Source organism: Cephus cinctus, unplaced genomic scaffold (genome assembly GCF_000341935.2).
Source record: "Cephus cinctus unplaced genomic scaffold, Ccin1 Ccin1_scaffold0717, whole genome shotgun sequence".
NCBI lineage: Eukaryota > Metazoa > Arthropoda > Insecta > Hymenoptera > Cephidae > Cephus > Cephus cinctus.
In genome coordinates, this window is record NW_014333336.1 from 226,754 (window position 1) to 241,075 (window position 14,322).

At 48.9% G+C, this 14,322-nt stretch overlaps 1 protein-coding gene across 2 annotated transcripts in view; it reads left to right on the forward strand.

The window, feature by feature from the left end:
- Positions 1–9,095: 9,095 nt before the first annotated feature.
- Positions 9,096–14,322, forward strand: part of LOC107270304 (hemicentin-1) — an 87,768-nt gene continuing 82,541 nt past the window's right edge. For both annotated transcript variants that reach the window (XM_015745194.2, XM_015745195.2), the window contains exon 1: positions 9,096–10,305. In XM_015745194.2, the coding sequence (XP_015600680.1) occupies positions 10,215–10,305 (91 nt within the window). In that variant the 5' untranslated portion in view covers positions 9,096–10,214. The remainder of the gene's footprint in view (positions 10,306–14,322) is intronic.

A 14,322-nucleotide genomic window follows, 5' to 3' on the forward strand; every position in this document is an offset into this window, starting at 1 on the left:
CCAGGGGGGGGGGCGTTCTCAAGGCGTCTCGGTTTCTCAATTCGCGCTCCAACGACTCGCTACGACGTTACACGTAGCCCTGTGGGAACCTCGCATCCTGAGATACATTGTGTCGAGTATTATAATACGGCTGGTAATATGGATCCTTGATAACGTAACATCCTGAAGGGAAAATATAATAATTTGCAAATTTCTTGTAAGAATTTTTTTGCAGATTAAAACTTGAATTTGAATTGTAATCCTTCGCGAATTGGATGACATAAAAAAAAAGTGGTTGGCTTTCGATTAAAAAGTTTTTGAAAAAAATGTGGCGAATTTTGAATTTACCAAAACGATTGTAGAAAACAGCTGTTCAAACTCTAATGGTGCGTTTCAGCCGGATCACCGTGTACAGTGGTTCTACGTGCGTCTAACAAAAGCATAGGTGGCGCTGGTGAGTTTAGCCACAGCGAGTTCTCCGCGTTGTGCATATTATGCATTTATGCTTTCGCACTTATGCGCGGGGTACCGGTCCGCCATGTTTTGTTCGTCCCGGTTGAATAATGCATGGACTTGCGTCGAGAGAATATCACCGGGTCGTTTACGGGTCCAGTCTCGAGGATAGCCTGGATTCAAGAAGGGGTTTTCGCTCTTAGGGCAGAATGCTTCGCGGGAGCTGCACATCCAAAGAAAGAAAGAGAAAAAAAGCGTAAAGGAAGAACGAAAGGTTGCCGGAGGTCGAGTATAGGTGAATAGGACTCCGAAGATATCGATCGGGTCGCCTTCGATCCTGGTCTCTTTCCGGAGAGTGCACGACTGGATGACGGTTTGCCATAAATAAATCTACAGGACTTGCCGAGCGCCGGCAGCAGGCAGGGTTAAGTGCACGAGACTCCAAGAAGACATTGACTCTGGAATCCCTTGACTCTCCTGAGGTCGCGGAGTAGAGAAAACCGGTCTAGCTGGAGAATGTTAGGGTCAGGATAGGACGGTAGGAACGGTCCGAGCTGTAGAGGCTATACGGTAGGAGGCGCAAACCAGCAAACTACAAACCAAGGAACCAGGGCCGTAACAGTCTTCGCGTGACCAGGGAGTACAAATTGTTACGTATAGGAAATAGAGCCGGTGGTCGCCTAAGGCCGAGAGCCTATTGGTCCGGGTAGTTCCGGGCATCCGCGTCCGGTTGGACTTCCGGTCTTCCGTAATCTGGACTCGACCACCAGCACCGTTAGCCCACTATACACCCTATCGATTTGAAGTTGAAGGAATCGAAGCTGCCACTCCGAGAGGGGCCATTCCAATAGGACCAAGACGCGGTCGGTCGATGGTTTCCAATACCCGTGAGCAGCGGGCTACGCAGTTGGCTGGTTGACCAACTCGATGACCAGCACTCCGGTTAGCCGAGAACCCACCTAGCCAAGTACCTATAGAGGCGAATGGCCGGATCTTAGAAATGCCGGAAGCGCGTACCCAGGGGTGAGCCCTTTGACAGGCTCGGAGTAAGAAAGGAAGTAAGGCTCTCGTCGGTTGGCTCGCTATCGGAACAGGTAGTACTGGCAGAGGTACACGGCACCGAATAACATGCAAATTCAATACTCCCCCGACGGAGCCACCTCAAAGCATCAAAGACAGGGGGCCCTGAACCCCTTGTAAATTCTTGACGGTATCCCACCACGTGGTATATTGCATCGACGAGGCTGCACATCGACCGGCTCTCGAATACATTCGATAATATAAAACGGGTGAACGTGCATTTGTCGATGGCAGATAGCACAGGTAGTTGATACTGGATGGTCTCAATCCCATTGGAGAACCGCGACGACGGCAAAAGAGAAGAGCCGTTCGCGTCCTTCCGTCAATTCGTTGCCAGTCGTTCAATCGATTGAGACGCCGGGCGTAATTCGATTTACAGATCGAGAATCCCCGAAGTCTCGGAACCCCGACGTCCCGTCACTGCCAATAATTAAATTCCGGAGATGTCCCATATCTTATCGGCGCCAACTGGGCCCCCCAGGAAGTCGACCAAACGGCATCGGGTTGCTCCCCCTTTGCTAAACGAGCAAATAAAATGCACGCTTTCACCCCCAATTCGTCGCGATTCCCTCTGTTCCGCCGTTCCTCCTGTTCCTCCTGTTCCCTCTGTTCCTGCTGATATAACGAATGTCCCACTCAGGAGGAACGAGAGCTGCTGCCGTTACGTGTAATGCCGGGAGGTCTCTGTGGTCGACCCGGCAACGCCACGTCGACCTGACGTATAACCCGATTCGCCCGGAAGCTCTGCGGAACGGGACGTTCCGAGCGAAGCGCCGCGGAATTCGCTGGTTTGCGATCCCGGTAAATAATGAGATCGCGAGGGACGTTCGGCGTTTCAGTGGTGGGTCGAGTTGATGGTGAGAGAGAGAGAGAGAGAGAGAGAGAGAGAGAGAGAGAGAGAGAGAGAGGGACCGAGTAAAACGCGAGTGGAGATAGCACAGGGGTTCTGGTGGGAAAGGCCGACGGCGATGCTGCACGCCGATTGCAATTAGGGGTTGAAGAGCGAGCGAGCGAGAGGCTCGGAGAGAGGAAAGATCGCTCCTGACAGGCGCGGGTCCAGGGCTGCTGTGCTACAAACCCCGATAGCGCTCGAAAACCGAGGAGAGGCCATCACAAAGGATGCTGCATCCTGCGCCCACCCGCCACCCCCCTCTGGGTTAACTACGAAATTGCCGATCCGCTTCTCTGAGAGTCGCATTACGTTCCACGTGTCAGGGACGTTTATATTAACTCCTTTTTTTTTGTCTCCATAGCAACGTCGCCATATTCTCCGATGATAAAGCACTTCCAGTACCGCTTTTCACGTAACCTCGGAGATAATGGCTCCACGTGAATGCATCTCCCGAGATACATCCCAGCTTCCGATCAGCCTTCCTCGAGCTTATTAGCAGCTGACGCTGCACGTGGTCCATCGGTGGAAAGGAATAATTGTCCGTGAACCGACTTATCGGGCTTATCAATATTTTGTACCTGAAATGAAAAAAAAAAAAAACAAAAAAAAAGTCTCCCGGTTCTGGATCATCCCGGTTCTGAATTTCTCCAGCATCAACGCATTCATCCGAGAGGTTTGTGCACAAAGGAGCCAACAAAGGAGCCGCGTGTTCTGGCAAAGACCAAAGAGACAGACGCGAGCTGCTGGATGACGGGGAGAAGCACAGAGCGCGAGTCTCTCGGCGCGATGTACCTTGTGCATCTCTCGCTGGTCCATTCCATTATCGCTGCAGACACAGCAGCCTCCCGGTTAAAATATAGCAACGTAGCCGCCGCAGCAAAGACCCCGAGAGCATCATCACGCGATGCTTTTTACGTTTACGTTATTGCGTTCCTACGTTACCTACCCCCTGTGCCCCCCGTGCCCCCCGTGCATACCAGGCACTGATCCTCTAGGCTCTCCTACCCTCAGCTAGGCTGGCGCTGATCTTCCCTGGTATTGGCATAGAAACGCTCTTAATTCATCGTACACCTTCGTGCCATTCGCTCAGATCTACCATAATGCCTGGCCTTAGTCGTTCTTTGTAAAGGTGCGTACACACTATTCGCGATACGTCGCAATAACGGCAAATGGCTTTGTAGGCAGATCGATAACACGCAGATTCGTCCGAAAGTGTAGCTGCGGCAGCTGGACTTGTTGTCTGACGGGGTTTGACTAGCAGATTGGCCACAGTCGTTCTTAGGTCGAGATGGGGGGGGTTCGAACAGCAGGAGGGTCCAGGACGAGGAGAGCCACGGGATGCTGGAGAATACTCTATCTCTTTGTACGTTAGATAACATGAGAATGCAGTTTCGCCTTTTTCTTTTGTTTTCTTCCTTTCTTCATTTTATTGCTTTTTCTCCCATTTCTTCTTTATCTCGATTGGAATTTACCGAGACTCCGTCTCCTCGTGTGTCGCGCCTCGGGGGTAAGTGCGAATTTCACAAACATCCCTTACCGGAGCAGCTTTCCTCTCGGATGTAATTCCCCTTCGATCCACTCTGCATCCGTCGAGGCCAATGGAACCAAAGGGGATATCGGGATGATCGGCCGGAAAGCGAATGGCGTATCTTCGGTTCATCTTATTTTTCTTTTTTTCTTTTTTTTTAAAGCTGTGAATCTATAGATAATCTTTGACTGTGGCACCTGTCGTCGGATAGGTGTTTTTTTTTCTTTTTTTTTTCTTTTTTTTTTTCTTTTCTATATTTCTCTTATGGCTTCTTTGGCCTGTAGAATCGCAGAGAGACCGAACAAGAGATGCGCAGGATCTAAAGAATATTTAATGTATTCATCTGCATATGCATGCCCAGAGGAAGGCGAAGGGGAGACAATCAGAAAATCCAGGCTACATGTCAAAAGCATCCACTGCGAAATCAGCTGATTATGCGCATAATTGCTTCTGCTTCTGTTTCGCGCTGGGAGCTCATTCTTTAAAATACACAAATCCCAGCGAGGCTCCTTCGCGAGAGCCACGCGAGTCCCACTGCTTTGGGAACGAGAGAGCCGACGAATATATGATTTTAATACTCGAGCGGGTCGGCCGAGAGAAATTTGGACGTCGAGAGGACGAGGCGTCGGGACGCCTTGTACGGAAATAATAACTTTGCCCGATCAATCAAGCCACGACGTCGACCTCTCGGACCCTAATTTTCGCGGCTGAGACGATCCTGACAGGAAATTAAAAGGGATGACCCACCCTTGCGGCGACTTCACGTCCGACGTTTCCTCTCCCACGAAATCTCCTACTACCCTTATGCAACTCTTCCATCCTCAGCCACTCGGCCGTCGTTCTTTGCATCTTTACTCTTGTCCATTCTGCGCTCTTCGCACTCGTAACGCTACCTCATGCTCCTCCTCGGGTTCTTTCACTCTCGCTGCCGAGTCTGCCGCTTCAAGTGCTCCGGAGGAACTGAGCTCTGGGATGCGGGTATCATCCATGTGCGCGATGCAACACGATGCGAGACGATGCAACTTGCACCCTTTGCGGGGCCGATAGAGTTGCCACGAGAAAAAGAAGATTCTTCGGCCTCGGATTTCTTTTTTTTTTCCCACGGGCTAAGGTAGTCTCGGGTACTCTCGGTCGGACCGCCGAAAAGACTCGTACAACTAACGAGAGTAATAAAAGAAATGAATTTCCCCATTAATTAATGGTCCAGGAAGTAATTAGAAAAGAGGGATGCTGGCAAGTGAAAAACATTGCAAGGTGATGCTTTTGCCTCTGGTGACCAAGTACATACATGTATATTTCAATGAAAATCAAATTGCTATGTCCCCCATGTTGGAACGTATTCATGTATAACATATGTGTACAGTCGGGACACACGGTCCATTTTTACCGTGGTGCGCAGCAGGACTCTCGAAAATGGCAGGTGACCTGAATTTTTGAAGAAGCAACCTTTTGAAGGCCATTTCGTGTACCGAGTCCACAGGGACCCCGTAGACCCCCCGAGGATAGCTGAAAGTCCTTGAGGCTCGTAGTAAAGTAAGAGAAGCAAGAGGCCAATCCGGAGGCACGTCTTATTATTCCGAACAGCCGCATAAGGGCGACGCAGAATTTACTTCCACAGGGAAGGGAAGACGCCCCAGGGAATATATGCAGATGCGTGAATGCATTTGTGCACACGCCGCGCAAACGGGTCGCGGCTCTTTGGTATTTTCAATAAACTTTGCGCCTTGCGACCCCGCGACCTCGGGAAAAATAAGACATCAATATTGCAACGCGCCTCCATCGACGATACGAGCTGCACCGGGCTGCGGCTTTGAGTAATATTCATCAAATAAATTGATCCCCTTTCACGGCGGACAGTGAGCCTCCTTTTGTCCCCGTCGTATATCTAATACGTATCAGCCCAATAATACGGCATCCCCAAACAATTCCTGAAGCGCTATGAGAAACATCACGCCTCCAGATGTGTTTTATGAGTCGCAACAGCAATTCGGACTCGTAGTGGCCATCTTGATCCTGAGGGTGTCCCCGAGAAAATCTACTTGGTAAATAGAGGGTAAGGAGGGTCCCTTATCCCGAAGAGAAATCGACCGACCCTCGGGCTCGGTCGGAAAAAAAGAAACGATGAAAATGAGTAGTGGAGGTAAAAGAGAACCTGCAGACCAGAACCGGAGGGTGGCCACCGTCATCATTGGCCATTGAATGCTGCCTGTTGGCTGAACAAAACCTAACCTAAAGCGAACACGCGAACTGTCATTCCCTTTTTGCCCGGAGGATAAACCGGGCAACGGTAGGATTTAAGGATTCATCGTGTACCAGGATATGGTTTCGTATGTTAAATTGCTTGCTTAAAATTTTGTACAGTCAACCGCTGACGAGCTAACGGAAGTTCAGGGAGCCGCGTCCTTCGGAAGTGTCAGATTAGTTTGGGAACGCGGAATATTCGCGCCGCTCGAGGTATTCGCGATGATGAGCGCTGCGGGAATTCTGGATGGCGTCGGTGTGCAGGCGGAGCCGCGTAAGAGGGATTTGGCAGGATACGTGGAAAATTGAAAGGGAAAAATATTCACACGAGATTTCTAAGGGGAAGCAAGATAAATGCCGAAGATTGTCGATATGCAATAATAACAGTGACTGGAATCTCCAATGAACTTATACACCTTGCTCTTTAATCACCGACGCATCTTCTGCAAGAACGAGCAGCTGCGCCTGCTAAATTTCGTCTCTTTGTAAATCCTGCTCCGTTATCCTTAGGGTTTGCGTCGAACAGCGTGCGACTAATCATCGAGAATCTGCCTTTCCAGTTCGTTCAATTTTCTTGAACTTTATTTTCTTTTTTTTTTTCCTTTTATATTTTTATCTTAATTACCTTCGCTCTCCGCCTTTCGCCGCTTTCCGGAAACCGGCTGATTTCCCCTTTCTATCGATGTAACAAAAGCATCTCTCTGTAAGACTTCTTCCTTTACGCAGGACTACCGTTTTAACCATTGAACCCGATGAAAGGACCTCCAGTCCCTGCTGGTTCAAGGAACCGGCAGAATCGTGATATTAGAATCAAAGAACATCGGGATGATAAAGAAAGAAAAGAAAAAACGATGTTTCGAAAAAAAAAAATAATTTTTACCAACCCAAAAGATTCTCTACGAGCGACAAGCGAATTGGTATTGAAATTCACGAAAGTCAAACTTTGTAAATCGAATGATTTTGTTTTATTTAAAAAAAAAAGGCCGAAAGTCGCGAAAACCCGTAAATCGCTTCGAGGAACAAAGGTCCGCGAAGAAACTTACCCAGGAAGAATAGAGCCTCCCTGTCTATTAATCAAGAGAAGAGTACGACAATGGGAGGCGGCCGAAGGAAAAACGTAAAGATCCTCGAGATAGCTCCAAGTGCGATGAAATGTTGAAAAGAATTTTTCCAATGGTCCTTATTCTCGGAAATTTCATAACGTCTAGTCGTACTTCACGCTACTCCTCTCAAAGAGGTAGAACGAAAAGCTGACACAAAGCCCAAGCCCAATCTCTCTAAGAGTCTCGATGCCGCAACACGTGGACAAGATATAAAAAAAGAAAAAACGTATCCGCGAGTGACCACTAAGAGAGGAGCATCCTCATGAGCATACATCGTTCAGCTATAATATAAAAGATAAAATGCGAAGCAAAAGACCAAAAGCACAGGGATACAAGTGGGTGGGCAGCACGAGGGCATATAGCACACAAAGTCCTATACATACATGCAAGACCGAGCAGAGGTCGCTAGCAGCATTAGACGAACCGGTAACAGGCACGACGTTCAGAGCCAACCCAAACGGAATCCCATAAATCTCATGTAAATTCGACCGCTTGATTTGCAAGCACAATGCCAGACAATTCCACAGACAGAAGCTTGCGGATTCTGCTTTCCGCTTTATGCTCCCTCCCGCTCGTCAAAAGACCAGACCGCGCCAGGGTGTCCCTTCTTTCGATACCCGAGCCACCTGACCCCTGACCCTTTGACCACCTGCCTCGATACGCGCCGTCGGTCCAGCCAGCCCAGACAAGACCATCGTCAAGGGACCCGAAAGGATCGGTCTAGCCAGTGCGAGTCAGTGCAAAAAGTTGAGCCACCTCGGGAGCTTTTGCTAGACTTTCATCGAATCCTCGAAGGGGACGCGCCCGATAAGAACGATCGGAACGGAGCCACGATCGAGGTGCATGGAAATAGCAGGAGCTGACGCAGGAGGGTCAAATGTCAGGCCGGAATGTACCGTTGTATTTCACGTCGAGCAGCGGCTGTATTAATGGGCCGCGCGAAACACAAACTCCTACGGCCGGGGCATTGCGTCAAGGAAAACCGATACACGGAGTCGGGACTGAGGTCGTTCATTGTTTCATCCAATAAAGCATAGCCTTCGACATGAACTCGTTCGACCAGCACCGCCAACCTCTATAGACTCTTCATTGATCCGATACAGCCGTACGTGTAAGACCTACATGAGGTTCATCCCCCACGCATCATTCTTGAAGGTCAAACGGAGAGTGGGAGAGGTGGGTGGTGGTGGGGGGGGGGACGCGCACCTGAGAAATTTGAATATGATCGAACCGAAGGATCAAAGCGTCTCCTATCGATCGTTACTACCTCTATTTGTACTTGCTGCGGCTAAAATCGAATCTTCTAGAATGATCATATAGGTTATATCGACATGGTTATTGTGACGGCCACGTGAAGTCAGCGGCGGTTCGCTGGCTCTGTAACGTGAACGGATCTTTGGTTCGATCTTGGTAGCAAGTTACTCGGGAAATAGCTTTGATCGTATGATGTTCGATATAGCTTTAAGGATTTAATGAAAAGCAGCGACTGGTTTTAGTGCTTCCCATCCCTTGAGTAAAGAAGATTAAGAGGGAGAGAGAGAGAGAAAGGGCTAACGAGGACTCGAGGCATCGAATCGAATAATCACCCCTTGGAAGCAATAGCAGCAATAGCAGCAATAGCAGCAATAGCAGCCAAGATCGAGCACACCTGCCACGCGTGGGACGGGAGAGCCGCGAATAATAAACTGGCAGGTACGGCCGCGCCAGTTTAACCCGCAGGAGGAGGAAGCATGCGCCGCGTCGAGACGCCGACGCACGAGTTCGCCGTGCTGGGAATATCCACGGCGACGCTTCGGCGTCGCACTTAACCGCTGGCTATCGAAGTGCTCGCGCCGCCTCGACTATCTTCTTCAGCGAGGAATGCCGATCGGGAAACTTTGACGATCCCGAGGAGCGTCGAGGATAAATAATAATAATAAAGATCGAGAGAGAGAGAAGGAAGGATGCGTCCGGCGACGGTTTCTCAGAGGGAAGGGACTGGTCTGTAAAAAATAAAAAAAAAAAAAAAAAAACAGTCTTCACTCCCAGCAAGGGACACGCGAACTTTTGGAAAGTCTCGTTTGCGCGAGGCCAAAAAAAAATAAATAAACACCGAGTCGATTGGGAGGCCAAAGACTTTGAGAAAAATTCCAAAGGAGTTTACTCGGAGATTATATAAAATTTGAGTTTTGTGCGCGTTCGTGCTCCGTGCTTGGATTCGATTAATTTACGTAGTGAAATAACCTGCTGATTATTAAATCGCTGTATATAATAAACGTCCGGCCAAGGCGAAGCCTGAATCGACTGCGATAAGCAAACGACCGAAAAGATTTGTTGTGAGTGCGTGTTCGGTTACGGGACTTAAGGCCAAGGAGACTCGGGACAATGTCGTTGGGTTATTTCGGTGGAACTCGTCTCGGTTGGCTTTCCAGATATTTCGAAAACTCTTCGTAATCGCGATCGGTCGTCTCCACGGGAATCAAGTGCTCAAGTCGGACATTGAGATTTCTCTGTCGGTCAGGACTTTCCGTCTCTACCGATTCCCCTCGTACCGCGGCTTAGCCTCCTTGGAATTTTCCTAGCGCGAAGCGAGTCTTCGCTCTCCGTCCTTCTCCGTTCCTCTTTGCGTGCTGCTTCTGTCTCCGTCTGTCACGCAGGCGGGCGCACGTGTTCCCATCCACGATCTTTAACGTAAAGGCTGTGAAGGCTGGTACACTGGGGTATCGTCTTTATCCAGTTTGCCCGTTGAAAAGTTACACGTTTCGCGCACGAGACTCGAAGTGCTTGCCGAATCGGGAATCGCGTGTTTCAATTTAATTGAAATATCATTTGGCGTGATGTGCGGATAAATTGAAGGTGTGGAATAAGGATACATTGCGAAAGAGAATAATTGTCTGCGATTTACTTGCTGCTGTGAACTGTAGTGAACAGGTGAACGAAATTGGGTAATTCTGCTTAAATGGTCTCCGCGGTGGGAGGCGGTACGAGAATGGCGAATGGAGGAAACGACAAACGTCGGGACATAATCTGCCTGCTTCTGGGATTAACCGGTGAGTGATTTGCAGTAACGGTAGCGTCTACCGATATATGGACGATTTATACGTTTAAGTATTAACTTTTATGGCGGAATGGTCATTTGAACTTGATAAATAGATAGGATCGTGTCTACGACTCAACAGGTACCTCTCGCGGTATTGTGCGACTAATTCAATTTGCTTAACCCGTTCTACTCTCTTGAACCACTTGGCAGCATGAGCTGGGGGTGCAGCTGGACGGACCGAGCTGTAGCTAGGCGTCCATGGCTTGGCCCTGATTAGAGATGGATTACCCTTGAGACTCCTGACAGAGAGACTGAGAGAGAGAGTGGGAATCAACGATGGAAGGGAAAGATTAAGGGAAATGGGAAAAATTTTGGAAATTTATTTTTCGTAAATTTATAAATATTTCTCATTAGATAAGAGGCGAGTAAATTGGTATAAGATTTTGCAAAAATTTTTCAATCAATCACGGTCGAGTTCAGTGTCTATGTGGTGGCGATGGGTGCTGGCAGTATCTGTGGTATTTATAGGGATGGTACAGGGAGAGAGAGAGAGAGGGGGAAGAGTGTCGGACGGCGAAAAATTGCACGATGAGGTAGAAACGAATGAATTCCGTGCGAATCGTCGTTGCGTGTTGGCGCAGTGCTAGATTGCAGGTGCGGTCGTGAAATTAGCGTAATCTGAGTTTAAACACGTCGGGAAGAAAAAAAAAAAGGATATCTCCGAACGACAGGAAAATAAAGTCGAAGTGGAGGTTGGAAATGGGAACGAAAAAAAGAAAAAGAGTGAGAAGGGAGGGAAGAGTAGAAGAAAGAAAAATAAAAAAAAAAGGAAAAAAAAAGAAAATTAAATACAGCTGGCGATGCGCCAATCTGCGGCAGGAAAACGCGTGGAGGACGGACGAGCGGAGAAACCGGAAAATCCTGTGCGAACCAAGGACGAAGATTCGCCGCGACGCCATTAATGATAGACATCTCCCCCGTCATTGAAATTATTTTCAATAGGAATTTCGGATCAAAATTTCATTGGAACTTTGTTTTTCCCCATTATTACACAGTCGAACGCGCAATCGGCGGCGCTTGGGAAGTCTGCGAATTAGCCAAACCGGAAATGTGCGAGCAGCCATTTAGACTTTTTACAGTTGACGGTAATCGCGGCCGACTTGTAAATCTGCGTTGGTAAGTACCTTCGATCGATCGCGAGGAAGCTGTAATTAGTATCTACATAGGAATAATTGAAGCCTTCGCTTTTTATTCGCTTCCCCGTAAAGGCGCATCCGCAAGTCAATCCATGCGAACGACCGAACGGCACTCGACAGTACAGACAGGAAGTTACGTTTGTGAATTCGCCCCAAAATTTGTCCGGGAATTTACGAAGGATAACCGCCTACCCTTGTCCTGAGGAAAAGCACCCCCGCGTGTTCACCCTAACACACTTTCGGGGTTGAAACGACACGCGGTTCTCCGTTCTAAATGCTCCCGTTTATCCAGGGTGCGCCGGGCGCATTTATTCGTTCATTTTATTCGAATAGGCGAAATTCGGAGTTACGTTTCGCTACGTTTCCAGACTATCCCTCTCTCTCTCTCTCTCCCTCTTCTTCTGCTGGCCCATCGCTCTGTCTCTTTCTCTCCTTCATTCTCCGACCACGCGCGTCTAATGACACCGCGCGACTCGCACGAACGAATCATAAGCGTCGAGTCCATTTAAACCAGACGTATCCGCTGCTCGAGGTTTTACATACTAATTACAGAGCAACCTGCTGAACTTTGAAGAGGGTCAGGATGGTCGAGGGCGGAGGGCAACAAAAGAAAACGTGGGAAACTATACAAGTCCCTATGGAGTTAAGCTGGCTTGGAGAAATTCTGGAACGAGGAAACGTCTCGAGGGGACGACGAAGGGCGCTTGCGCGTGTCATCCCCCCTCCACAGGAAATCCTTGAGAAGACCGTCGCTCCTCGAGGACTCCGACCACGTGGCGATGCGGAACCACGTAGCCGGCATTATCAACTCTCCTCGAGTCTTATTCAGTTCCAATCCGGTCCCCGATGAACAGCCGGCGTTACACGGTGGACGGTCGATTGGGACAGTCGGATTAAAAACTTCTTCACGTAAACTTCGGCCCGCGTCTGGAAGAATGTTCAGCCGAGCGTCCAGCCGGTCAGGACTTCTCGGTACGAGCGACGACCGTCCGACTGGTCTCCCTGCAAATCCAGTACGGATAATTGACCGGGCAATTTCCAAAGCCCCAATCGCGCCTCGCAAATCGGCCGGAGCTCCGCGCTTGTTTTGCCTTCGCAGAATTGACATCCTGCACCAGATCGCAGCTATCGGTTTCCCAATAACCCTCGCGTCTTATCCTCATCGCACGCGTACTGCATACTGTTACATTCTATACCCTATCTCGTAACGTCACTTTTCCACTACCTATTATTCCTCACGTAATTAACTGAAACACGAGGCCGTTTCCTTCTTTGAGACAGGCACTTTTTTTTCCCTCCCCAATGCAGTACAGGATACTAGACCATTTACCTATACGTAAGAGTCCTAACGGAGCCTCCTCTCGGAACTCGTAGCAGCTACTTTGTTTCGCTGGTGCACAGCAGCACCTTCACCGGAAGCCCGTAATTTCGCCTCAGGTTAAAAACCAAGTCACTCTCGAGAAACCAGTCGCTACTGCCTGCGCATAGGGTCTCCCGTGCGCCGAGTCGACGTCCTACTGAATATTCTCATCTCGTGCATTCTCCTTCAGCGGGTCCAACTACCGAGCGTCGCGTCTTCCTCATCGACGAAGGACCTGAGATTGGATCAGGGTTGTTTCGCGAAACGAAGTCGACGAGAAAAAACAGTTCCGTGCATTTGGCCTATAAATTCTCAGAGGTCAGAGGTCGTCCGGTGACGTCCGAGCGCGAGATGTTCTATTGGCCGATTCAGCGTTTCCACTTCGAGGACGCGTCTTTTTTTTTTTCTTTTTTTTTTTTTCGTTACTTCAAAAATATTCTGAATCGGGTCAGCCGACGCTAATGGTATAATTAGTCAGTCTGTCAAGTGGCGCATTTCCCGTTACCACGCGATTCATTGTACTGGGAGTCATTACATCCGCAAAGCCAGATTCTGCATCGTGCCTCCTGAAAACTTCTCTAATTAGAGGAGACGCGCAGGTGTACACGGCGGATGCAAAATGATCGTTATTTTCAGGAAATACGGATAACTCGAAAGCTCGTAAAATGTATTTCCGATATTACTACGTGACTGCGGACGTACGTGCGCGTTACTTGCCTAGTGGAGAGATTCGCTGGGAAAACAAGATTTTTGTAACCCAGACGAACGAGTGCGCCACCCACCCCCTCTCCTCTCCTCCCCTCTCCTCCCCTCGCCACCTCCTCTCGCTCACCCTTCTTCAATGCAAATTTCAAAATGACAGAGATGTTCGCGCTTTACGATACCTCGCATATTTCAGTCGCGAAGGACGCGCACACTATCGCTCGTCGCTCTCGTCGAAACTCGACCGAAAGCGATTTCCCGGCTTTTACGTGAAATCTCACCCGTTCTCGCTTATCCTGTCTATCTCGGCGCTTATCTCTTCGGCTTGTTTTATTCTCGGCTACCGATCCTCCTACGTACGCGAGCACGTATGGAAATACGTAGACGCGTCGTAAAATTGTCTACAGAAAAAATTCTACCGCGATTTGCGTATAGTTAATTTATGGGAGGTTGCCAAAAAAAAAACGACAGAATTCATCTCCCCGGTACGATAGCACTTGACGGGGAAAAAAAAAAAAGAAAAGAATTAATGGCGAAATTGACGTTAGCATTTATTTACTCAGGTTTCCGTTATGCCGAGATAACATTACTTTAGACGATTACGTAATCTCACCTGAAACGTGAATTCTCTTTTATTCACCTTCGAACGGAGGAACCACCCTGTATCCTATTCTCTCCCCCTGACAAGTTTACTCGATCTTCTCCTTTACACGGCAGCTCGTACGATTTTCCTGAAATTTCCAAACTCTCTTTACTTCCCCCCCCCCCC